The following is a 12,102-nucleotide window of genomic DNA, read 5'->3' as shown; positions in this document are numbered from 1 at the left end:
CCTCCTGACTAGTCCATCAGCCTTGGTTCCCCTTCTACTAATAACTACTACACACCATACTGTGGTGATTTGGGGAATAAGACAGAATTTATTAATTGTGTGTGAGAATATGAATTCTTTATATATGTATTTATCAGCCTACAAACTCCATTTTGGACAAGGGGTTCTTTACCATCTTGTGGTCCTGTTGCTTCTATGTTGGCCTAGAATTCTAGAATGATAACAAAAGACATCTGTCGACTTAAATGGCCAATCACTGAAATGTGCAGACAAATTGAACGCTAGACAAAAGACTGGCTCCCACCCAGGAGAACGGGTTTATCAGGGGGATCAGTCACCTAGCAACGAAGTCTGGGATCACTTGTTGAAGCTAAATAGAATCACTTGACAAAGAAGATTGCAAGGTTATAAACAGCAAAAGTTGCTGTACTGGCGCACTCCCTCTCTGGATATTTTTATCAGTTTAAGATGAGGGAAGATGTTGCATGAGCTAAATTAGGCAGTGGGGCAGAAGGACCTGACCTCAGATGGTCGGTCCCCCAAAAGGAAGGATGAGTTAGAGAGGGAAATGCCTGTAGGGTTTATTATTTTGGAGCGGGTCTTTGTATTTCTTAGGTGAGTAAAAAAACACAATAATGTATTGAATGTCTGTGCAAAGTGTGTGTGTGTTTTGGGGTACATTTACAACATGGCTCTACCATTAAACTGTGACCCAGCAGGCTCACACATTCAGTGGAATTCTGGCTGAGGCTCTGTTTTAGCTGCAGGCAGAGTTTTAGTGTTTGTTCCAGAGGCTGGGCAGCTGGACTTGTGCTTGCAGCTCTCAGGTTGGAATTTTAGACAAAGAATCTGCAATTTAAAAGTGCCTAGGTCAGGAGTGGCCAGCCTGTTACAGACGAAGAGCCAAAATAGTGGTGGATACAGCGCAAAGAGCCGAGGGGAAAAAAGTTGAGCCAAAAAAAAAAAAAAGCCCCGGCTGCCATGTGTGGTCGAGGGGGGAAAAAAAAGAGCAGAGCAGGCATTGCCCTTTTAAGGCGGCCTTTCTGAAGTCTGCATGGGACACCACAACTCTGGCTCTGTCTTTTTCAGACAGAAACACACTGCCCCTTTCAGAGCCACAGGTGCAGAAGCCGCAATTTTTTCTTTGGAGAGCCGCTGGCCACCCCAGCCTAGGAGCTTCAAGACTGGGATGGTCTCTGTTCAGACTCTAGAGCCGGGGGCAGGGGAGGACCTCCAGCCCAGGGCCAAATGTGGCCCCAGACTTGCCTGGATCCAGCCCTTGAGGCTCGCAGCTCCCCCAGCATTGGGGAGCTGGGCTGGTGCTCCAGTCTTGCAGTCTCCCTCCCGCCCAGGCCCTGCACCCCCACTCTGCTCTCGCACTTCACCTTCCACTTAGCTGTCCCAGCCCGCTCCTGCAGCCTTTCTCCCAAACCTCACACTCCAAGCCCGCTTGGCAACCCCCTCCCATACACTACACTAATTTTTGGCCCTACTCCAGGGTGACCCACAAAATCTATTAGCCTGGGGCTCCCTAGGCTCTGGTGTGCTAGGAGAATGTGGGGAGAGTCTTTCTGCTTCTCACTCAGAGTTTATTTGTTGGTTTGATTTTTTGCTTCTCACTTTTGTGTGGCTCCCAACTGATTTTTCTGTGGGTCAGTGGACCCGCAACACAAAAAAGGTTTCCTACCCATGCTGCAGAGATTGAAAACATCTGCATATCCAGACCCCTCACAGCCATCTAGCGGGCTGCTAGCAGTATGAGCGTGACTAGATCCGTGACACACATGCGTAGGTACAAGAAGTAGAGGTGCATGGGGTCCTGGCCAAACTCTCCTGCTGCCTATCGTCTTGATCACCAGCTCCAATGCTGCTCAGAGATTCTACTGCCAGCCCCAGATCCCAGTTGGGTGCCAGTGCCACACCCCCATGGCTGCCAGCCCCAGGGTCTGGATCTGCACTTGGGGGGGGGGTCACACAAACTGGCCCCATATGTGGGGTCCTGGTTGCCAGCCCCAGGTCTCGAGGGTGGTGAGGAGCACAGATGGATAAAAGGGAAGATGCAGTTCCACATCAACACTCCAAAAATTTCTAGCACCATTGCACATGTGTTGTCCTCTCTCCATAAAATGTGACCCAAAGTTCCACATAAATAAAGACTGCTACTTTTAAACCCTACTTAACTGACCAACAGTTCACTCCAGTATCCTCTGTCTTATTTTGTTCTATAACGAGAAGAATCCTAGAGAAGAGCCTGTGCATTTACCTTTTCTTCAGCTCCCTTGCAAAATCCCTAAATAAGGAAAGAGCTGCATCTATTGCAAAGTCTGAATAATCAGTTTCAATGATTAAGGCCTAAATGAGGTCAAAGTGAATTCAGATTGTGGTGGACATGAAGGGTCTTTTCCAGTGATTGAATGTAGCATATGCATCAGTTGTTGGAAAGTCAGGGTCAAAATTGCATCAGCTTGAGGTCTGTTAGATAACCCAGATTTGCATATGACAGGTCCAATCTGATGAGTCAGGATGCCCTTGTTCAATTAGCCAGTTTTTAATCCTAATACACAATTGATCAGCACCCGCTAGGATAGATGGGGGTTCTACCTGAACCATTTGTCTTTAAAAGAATCATTGAGTCCTTGCTGGAAGTTATTTCATTGAGCAGCCTCATCCCAGCAGAGATCAGCTGCCACACATCAAAACTTGGCTGTGTATCTGGTGAGAGGCTAGGGCCTCTGCCAGAGGGTTTAGAGTGCAGCTTCTGCAGTGTACTCTCAGGTGGGGTCATCAGAAATACCTGCTATTGCCTGGAACTTCTGAAAATGTTCAAGAAGAGGATTAAATGCCTCCTACAGGGAGGGAGCCTGTGGCTTACTGGCGAATGAATTTTGCCATTGATAAATGGAAAGTAATGCATATTAAACATAATCCCAATTCTGCATATAAAATGATGGGGACTAAATTAGTTGTTAACACTCAAGAGAGAGATCTTGGAGTCATTGTGGGTAGTTGAGAGTCCTGCACATTCACGGATATCCGCTTTATATTCATGGGTATCTGCAGCTATGTATTTGGATGCAGATATCCATGGCTCATTTTTGTACATAGTGAATGTGGATACTAATTTTATATCTGTGCAGGGCTCTATGAATAATTCTCTGTGCAGCAGCAGTGAAAAGAATCAACAGAATGTTAAGAATAATTAATAAAGCGATAAGAGAATAAGACAGAAAATATATTAATTGCCTTTATATAAAACCATGGTACACGCACATATTGAATCCTGCATGCAGCTGTGGCTGCCTTATCTCAAAAAGATACCTTGTCACTGGAAAAAATTCAGAACAAGGCAACCAACATTATTAGAGGTATGGAACAGCTGCCATATGAGGCAACATTATTAAGACAGGGACTTTTTAGCCTGGAAAAGAGACAACTAAGGGGAAATATGTGATAGCAGTCTGTAAAATCATGACAGCTCTAGAGAAAGTAAATAAGGAAAAGTGATTTACTTGTTCTTATAACACAAGGACTACGGGTCACCATATGAAAATAATAGGCAGTAGATTTAAAACAAATAAAAGGAGGTATTTTTTCACATAGTGCACGGTAAACCTGTGGAACTCCTTGCCAAAGGATGTTGTAAAGGCCAGATCTTTAGCAGGGTTCAAAAAAGAACTATATACATTCATGGAGGATAGGTCTATCAATGGCTATTGTCCAGGATGGGTTGGAATGGTGTCCCTAGCCTCTGTTAGAGGCTGGAAATGGATGAGAGGAGATGGATCACTTGATGATTACCTGTTTTGTTCATTCCCTCTGGGGCACCTGTCATTGGCCACTGTTGGAAGGCAGGATAGTGAGCTAGATGGACCTTTGGTTTGACTCAATATGGCCATTCATATAAGCCTGTACCAGGGGCTTTCTGGTAAGCAGCCTAATCACAAGTCCTACTTGGAAATAGTCTATAGAGTATGATACAAGTTGCAGTGTGATTAGCAGATGACATTGATTTAAAAAAAACCAGAATTTGGGATAGTCTCTAGTGAAATTGTCAGATGGGGGGGACCTTGGGCTCTCAGGCAGTAGATATGAGGGATCGAGGGCTTGCAGATACCATCCTGGCACATAGTTGAACCTGGAGAACTACTTTCTGTTCCCAAACTATGGCAATCAGGGACTACAGTTCCTATAAAACATCAACTAAGCCCACAAAATGAGCTGGGCTTCCACAGAGCTTGTTTTAGAAGGGACACCTGTGCGGCCATCTGCACTGGTTCCCTAGGACCACTGCATCAATAACTAGTGGGACTGGTCACAGGACTGCTCCAGCAGTGGCTGATGCCACTGGCTGCGGGATCCCACACAGGTTTCTGCAGCTGCAGAAGTCACAGAATCTGTGATCTCTGTGACAGAATCATAGCCTTACTAATAACTAGCTGTCATGAACAGGAGTGCTGGCTAGCACCTAGTGACTAAGGGGTTAACTAGCCAGGGGGCTGAGAGAACCAGTCAAGATAGAGGGTTGAATTTTGAATTGGATATAGGTTTCTTTGTGTTGGAGAATTAAACCAGGAGTTGAGAGAGAGAGAGAGTGACTTAAACCCAGGCAGGACTACCATGCCTCCCCCTTTCCCCCGCCCCCTCTGGAATTCAGGGCATGGGAGTGGACTGAACAAAGAGAAAATTAGAAGTGAGTACCAGGGAAATGTGAGTCCATTCACATTCAGGGTAATTTTTCTTAATGTTGTGGTTTGGTTTGAACTGCTGTTTGTGCTTCTGTGCCTCCCCTCCCCCTTCACCATCTGAGCATTGTGCCAGAAGTTGATGGTTGCAGCAGTTCCCCCAAATCTGTGTATTGTGATTCTGGGGCGGGGGCAGTTTTTGTAACCTGTGCCTGTAGAGGCAAGGTTTTGAAGCTCTCTTGCAGGCCCCCACCTTCTGCCCTCGGCATGCCAGAGTAGAGAACAGCCCTGTCACTTAGCCTCCCCTCCTTTTGTTTCTATTCAGTGCCTAAAAAGCAGGCCGGCATATTCAAGAATATGTGAATTTAAGTTTTAGTTCTAAAATTGTCATCTTCTGCAGCCAACCTCAACAGTTTTTATCTAGATTTATGGCAAAAAGAAATCTCTACAAAGAATTATGCCTGAGACTCACACATAGCAAGAATCAAGGATTTGCTTAGTTAGCTTTTTTTAATCCTCTTTCCAGACTAGTGCCTTAACTCATCCATACCCTCATAATTTCATTTTGGATGTTGTTCTAGTTTTTCTACCTAATTACTTTTAGAGGTAGATTATCCCTCTCATGATTTTAGTTTCAATGTAATTCTTTGAACCAAGTTACATTCTGTCTTTTATCTGAGTTTTCCCCTGTTACAGCATCTTAACTTTAGGGAGGCAGTGCAGTCAAATGGTTAGAACTCTAGATTGGAACTGAAGTGACTTGGATCAAGAGTTTATCTCTAGCCTGCTGGGTGAATCTGAGCAAGTTATTTCAACTCTGGGTACCACACTTTCCCCATCTGTAAAATAATACTTGCCTCTGTTGCAAATACTGTGGATGAAAAACTATATAGAGTATCAAAGTAGGGGTCTATCCCAGTATGTATTACTCATCCCTGCAAATGAGCATGTGTAACAGACATGAATTTCAAGGAAAACTGAACACTTTTGAAGTTTTGTTCTTGGAAGATAAAGGAACTGTGAGAGATCTCCACTTACTCACCTACCCACACAACTATCTTAATGTTGGGAGTTTTGTTAACTCTTATCTTCCTTTTTCCAATTCAGTTTTTGTTTTGTTTTGTTTCAATAATAAAAAACTGGCAGTTCAAAGCAGAGGGGTCTGCTTGTTGCCAATGGAAAGGTGGCAAGCAGTGTCCTGTCAGAAGTCAAAGGTATAAAACTTTAGAATTATTGAAGTTCCCTCGGATCTCCTTCACAAAGAATGAACCCAAGATTAACAAATTATCAGAGCTCTGCATTGTTACAGAAGGGCAATTACCAGTTAGTGGTGGGGAAATGCCTAGAAATTATATAAATAACATATTTTCTCGACCCTTATGGGTTAACTGAATGCAGTAACTTTGTGTTTCAGGCTTTCATGCTGCTCTGTGATCTCTTGATGATTTTTAGCCACCAGCTGATGACTGGAGGTAGAGAGGGTCTTCAACCTTTGGTGTTCAATCCAGACTCTGGACTCCAGTCTGAACTCCTTAGCTTTGTGATGGATCATGTCTTCATTGACCAAGATGACGAGAATCAGAGCATGGGTATGTTTAGCCATCATGTTTTCTACTTTACCTCTCCCACCTGACACACGAGACTGTCAGGAAAAAGTACAAATGTATGCACTTAAATGTATCAAATGAAATTCTTGCTTTTGACCCTTACTTTCTTTGGAAATAAGTGCTGGTATATGATAAGGATGTTATCTGGGTCAAAAGCAAGTTATCTGGGTACTTGTGTAGTGGACAAAGGCTGTTCGTGGCGGCCAGAGGTGGCTGTGGACAGGACTGCTTCCAGAGCAGTCCCTGTATGCGACCAGGCGAGGCCGGGCAGCAAGGGGAGGAAGTGAGTTGTCGACTCCTCGCTAACATCCCTAGTATATAGTCTGTAGTCCTGCACCCTCTTACAACAGATAACAGAGATAAAAGTGAAATTTAATAGAGAGTTTTCATTGAGAGAATGGGGCAAAAGTATAAATTGCCATGGCATACACCTAAAACAGCATTCTTCCTTAATTGTTGTCTTTTTTTTAACGCATCTATATTCAAGATGCTTCAATATCAAGCCAACACAAAAAGTATGTTTTAGAAATGTACAGTAACTCCAGATACTTGGTGTTTGATTTCCAGTAGCCCAGAATCACCTGATGCTGTACCTCAGAAACCCGTACAGTAAGCAGGATACAAATCCAAATGATTTTTTCATTAGGTGATATTGCTTCATAATAAGCATAATTTCTGCTGGACCTCCCCTCCCCATTGAAGAGTAGGAATGCATGTCCTCTGAAAACTGGTTTGAGGTTATAGTATTGGTGGTGGCAATAGAAGTAATATTAGTATTGGGGAGAAAAGATGGTCCAGTGCTTAGGGCATTAGCCTAGACTCAGAAGACCCAGGATAAATGCTATCTTCCACCACAAATGCCCTTTGTGACTTGGGCAAGCCACATAATTTCTCAGTGACTCAGTTCCCCACCTGCAAAATCAGGGACAACACCACTTCACACCCTCACAACAACATTTTATGGAGAAATACAGTAAAGACTGAGAGATACTCACAAAGTACAGTAATGGGGGACATAGAATTAGATTGATTGTGGTACAGAAGTGGCTACTGGTAAATCAGTGATCAGACACCATTGTGCTAGAGGCACTGTCCACGTATATTGCAAAATTGTAAACACAATGTAGAAATCACTAGACAAAATTCAGTGAAGAGCCACAAAATGTATTCAGTGGCTGGAGAAAATGTCTGACAGTGGATAACGTAAAGAGCTCAATATGCTTACCTTATCAAAAAGAGGGTTGAACAGTGACCTGATTGCAGTATGTACTTTCATTGCGGGTGGGGGATATTAGCTATTGAAGGGTTCTTTAGTCTATCAGAGAAAATCAAAACAAGAACCAATGACTGGAAGCTGAAATAAAAAAAAATGACTTCATGTGAGGCACAGCTTTTTAACAAGGTGATTAGCCATTGGAACAAACTCCAGTGGAAGGAGCAGATTCTGCATCTCTGAGAGTCTTAATTCTGGATACCTTTCTGGAAGTTATGCTTTAGTCAAACACAAGTTATACTTTAGTCCAGTGGCATAGCCAAAAAGGCCCACTGTAGGGGGCCCAGACTTCAGTGGGTGGGCAATGCTGGGGGGGCAATGGCCCACTCAAGCCCACCTGTGATTGCACCCCTGTTTTAGTCAAACATAATTGATTCTCAATCCAGGGTACAATTGAATGGGCTATGATATAAAGAAGGTCAGAACAGATGATCTTGGGGTCCTTTTCTGGCTATAAATTTAATAAAAAGTGTTCCTTGCCCTAAATAGTTCACAGCCTAAGTATATGGCACACGATAACAAGTGGTGCAAGAAGCAGCTAGCAAGGAGAGCTCACAGTGAGACAATTAAAATTAGTGTAAGGAACAGCAGTCATGACACACCAGCAGCATGAGCATTTCATATTTCTCAGGAATCACAACAGAGATGAGTATTAGGAAAGAATTTGAAGGATCTAAATATGAAATGACCTTCCTTTCCAGTCTGTCTGTCTGTCTCTTTTGTGGAATGAACGAAGCATTTCCTTGAACCTGTGCGAGAGGACTGATCAGATAGTGTTGTTTTTCAACATCCAGGTGTTAGGTTCCAGTTAACAGCAGTTGTTTGAATAGTGCTTTGAAGATATAAAATGCTGTATAATAACTAAATATTATTTACTTGTTCTACTCCTGATGCCGATTCTGCTCTTCCTAACTGCATAGTATTGTAGTATTCACTTAAAAATTCATTAAAGTGAGTTAGTACTTCTGCTGTACAACCATGCTTTCTGCCCCCTGTATCTCTTCAGATCTGAAGATACCTGATCTGTGATTGAAATAGAAGGAGAGAGCGATCTCCTACCATATTAAAGGAGCAGATTATTGTGCAAAAATTTCAGGAGATAGATACTGAATTTGACAGTCATACGATGACAATGTGAGGATGACGTCTGCATACTCACCATCGAAAATTCTGTTGCTTTTCATGAGTTAATGGAAGGAATGGAAACTATTTGCAAATTATCAAGCACCTTGATAAAGGAGATTTCACCCATTCTTTGATGTTCTTGGTCTTTGCTCTTTTGATAGTTTCACTTCCTGTTTTAGATAGACTTTTACAAGTTGCAAAAGTTAATCTGGTCAAGTACAGAGTCTCTTCAGATGATGTGTAAAAAGGCAGACACATACCGCACACCTCCCCACACACCCACCTATGAAGCCTTTGTGGAGGTGGCTGTACACAGATCTAAAGATAGACATATACATATTACTACTTCAAATAAGTCTGTATTTCCTGGGGAGAAAAGTCTCTCTTCCTCTACTTTCAGGTTTAAGAGTAATGAATTATCAAGCTTATTAGTGGCACACTACCAATATCATCTTTGGGAAAAAATATCAGTGTTCACCAAATCTCTCCAAGATGAACAGAGAAAACGCCCATGTGCTCTCATTACAGAGAGGATGGCAAGATTCATAAGATTCTACAATTAGAACCGTAGCTTCTGCTTTTTTCCATTGGAAGATAAGTTTGGCTTAGATCTTCAGGGCTTCCTCTAAAGCCAGCTCAGAAACTGGGAATCTTCCCTTCAGAGAGGAGGATAGTTCAGTTCCAGGATAAATGAATTTCTGGGGAAAAATGAAGGAGACCAGATAGAGCGCTAGACTCTTGGACGGTCCAGGAAGACACCTGAAGTATCAGTTTTCAGGTACCAAGACAACTAAATTCATCATCTTCGTCTTTCTCACACATTACCCAAAGGAAATAATATTATCATCAACACCTGAACAATCTTCTCAGTGAAGGAGAAGTCACTTGAAGCCACAAACAGAAGGTGAACCAGTTATCTTTAATATCTACTGTTGTAGGCCTTAGTCCCAAGTTTGACACAATGCTTTAGAACTGTGATCCAGTTTTAATCAGCTTACATTCCATTCAGAGATCATCTGCATGGCTTTTTCAGGTACTGAACAGCTATTACCAGAGACAAGTAATTGAATAAATTATTCCATAGTGTCCAGTAGAAGTCAAAAATATTCCTCCTCTGTCTCTGCTTTGATCTCTATCCAGGGATCCCTCTCAGATAACCTGTTGAGATCAGAGGTTCTGCCCTTCTTGCCCTTCTCAGATACTCAAGCTGTGTCCTCACCAATGCCGGGAAGGGTGGGGACAGTTTCCTCCCATGACTTATATATGACACTTTTGTAAATACACCCCAAAATATTAATCTTTTTTTTCAACGTCATCCCATTGTTTACTCATACTCAATTTGTGATCCACTAGAAACCCCAGATCCTCTGCAGCAGTACTGCCACAGCCAGTTAGTCTCCAGTTTTTACTTGCACATTTGATCTTTCCTTATCAAGTGTAGAACTTTGCATTTGTCTGTATTGAATTTCATCTTGTTGAACTCAGACTAATTCTTCATTTATCAAGGTAGTTTTGAATTCTAATCCTTTGCTCCACAGGGCTTGCAAGCCCTTCCAGCATGGTGCCACCTCAAATTTTAAAAGTATACTCTTCATTCTGTTATCCAGGTCATTGAGGAAAATATTACGCAGTACTGGACCCAGGCTATAGATCCCACTTGAAGCATCCTCAGTTTCATATTGATAACTACATTTTGAATATGGTTATACAGCCAGTCATGAACCTACTGTATAGTAATTTCATCTAGACCATGTTTCCCTAGTTTGCTTATGAGTGTATCATGTGGGACTTTGTCAAAAGCCATATTAAAATCAAGATATCTCACATCTAAACCTCTGCTAAGGCCACTATTTTTTTTATATCTGCCTGTAGGCTTTTGTCACTTACCCCCTTTGAGCCTTGGTTAAAGCTCTCTTCGCTATTTTGACAAATCTAGGCAGCAGTACTGCCTCCACAACGCTACTCTGACACTTCAAGCCTTCTGTTCTTGTGGGTGCAACTGCAACTCAAGCATGGAGGCAGAGGGAATTAGGGAAACATTGGCCAGGTGTTATTCATAACCTTGGTCCAGAGCAACCAGGGCTCAAGGCATATATGCACCTGACCCTGGTCGTCACTACAGTTTGAAAAAGTTCTGAGCCCAAGTTGCTGGCTGTGTCTGTAAATATAATATAGTCAGAGAAAAGGTATTTCAGAAGGTAAATGCCCCCTTTTTATATACCAATTGTGTTTCATTAATTTGATTGAATTTATTTTACAGTGAAGTGATCATTGTTCTCAACGTTTGCATCTAATGTTGTTGTTTTTTACCAAATTGGTGAATCTCATTTATTATGTTATGGTCTGTTTGTGGGTAGCCCAATGTGCAGTATAGCATAGGATGAACTAAGTTCTAAGGTAAGGTCTGTTATTTTCACGTTTGATGAATATATCTTGTTATTTTCATTCACAGGACAGTGCTTATGCTGCATTTTATGTTAATATTTCTCACAGTCAAACATTTCTCTTCCTTTTTTATTTTTATACATTTTTGAGTGCCAAGAATGTCAAATCCAGGCATGTGTTAGAGATTTTGTTGCAAAACTAATTCTGGAATGTGATTATTTCTGATTATTCATATGTGAAATGCATAGGTTCAGTGCAACCAAATTAAAGAGGCATCTACAACTTGTTATCTGGCCAAGATTTCTAACAAAAAAAAAAACAGCTTGAGTTTCCCCCTCTTTGGCTTTAGTTTCTCCTTAAAGTATGCTAGATATATTTTTGGCAAGTTTAATTTTACAAAACCTGTTGATGTTATTAAACAAAAATAATAGGGCTTGCTGTTGCCTTAGAAAACAGCAGATGTTAATAACCATTTTCTTTATTGTATTTAGAGGGAGATGAAGAGGATGAAGCTAACAAAATAGAGGCTTTACATAAAAGAAGGAACCTTTTGGCAGCCTTTAGCAAACTCATTATCTATGATATTGTAGACATGCATGCAGCAGCAGATATCTTCAAACACTATATGAAGGTATGATTCTATATTTTTATCTTTTCCTGCTCCTCCTCCTTCTCATAAATGAGCAGAGAAATTATATCTGGAAAAGTCTTTAAAGTATTCTGTTCCTCTCACTTCCAATGCTGATATCTTTCCCATTGCTTATTCTTCAGTGCTGGCTTCTGTCTGATATTAATTTATTACTGAGATGCAAAAAGCTCTGAGATCAGGTTGCAGCAAATATATAGAACCAGGTGTTTAATTTTTCCTGGGGTTTAAAGGGCCCCAAATGCTTCATAATACTATTTATTGTATGGACTTTTATGCAAGCCTGGCTAGTCTGGTGGCAGAGCAATTGAACAGGAGTAGAAAATGTAAACAAAAATTATTAATTAGAGACAAAATACACGAACGAAGTTATTTATATTTATA

At 41.7% G+C, this 12,102-nt stretch overlaps 1 protein-coding gene across 2 annotated transcripts in view; it reads left to right on the top strand.

Moving 5' to 3' along the window:
* The window catches only part of STAG1 (STAG1 cohesin complex component), a 301,849-nt gene that overhangs the window by 261,285 nt on the left and 28,462 nt on the right, over window positions 1-12,102 (top strand). For both annotated transcript variants that reach the window (XM_075937371.1, XM_075937372.1), the window contains exons 25-26: window positions 6,097-6,271; window positions 11,564-11,703. In XM_075937371.1, coding sequence (XP_075793486.1) covers window positions 6,097-6,271; window positions 11,564-11,703 — 315 coding nt within the window. The remainder of the gene's footprint in view (window positions 1-6,096; window positions 6,272-11,563; window positions 11,704-12,102) is intronic.

Source organism: Pelodiscus sinensis, chromosome 10, assembly GCF_049634645.1.
Source record: "Pelodiscus sinensis isolate JC-2024 chromosome 10, ASM4963464v1, whole genome shotgun sequence".
Lineage (NCBI taxonomy): Eukaryota > Metazoa > Chordata > Testudines > Trionychidae > Pelodiscus > Pelodiscus sinensis.
This window is presented reverse-complemented; position numbering and strand designations above follow the sequence as displayed.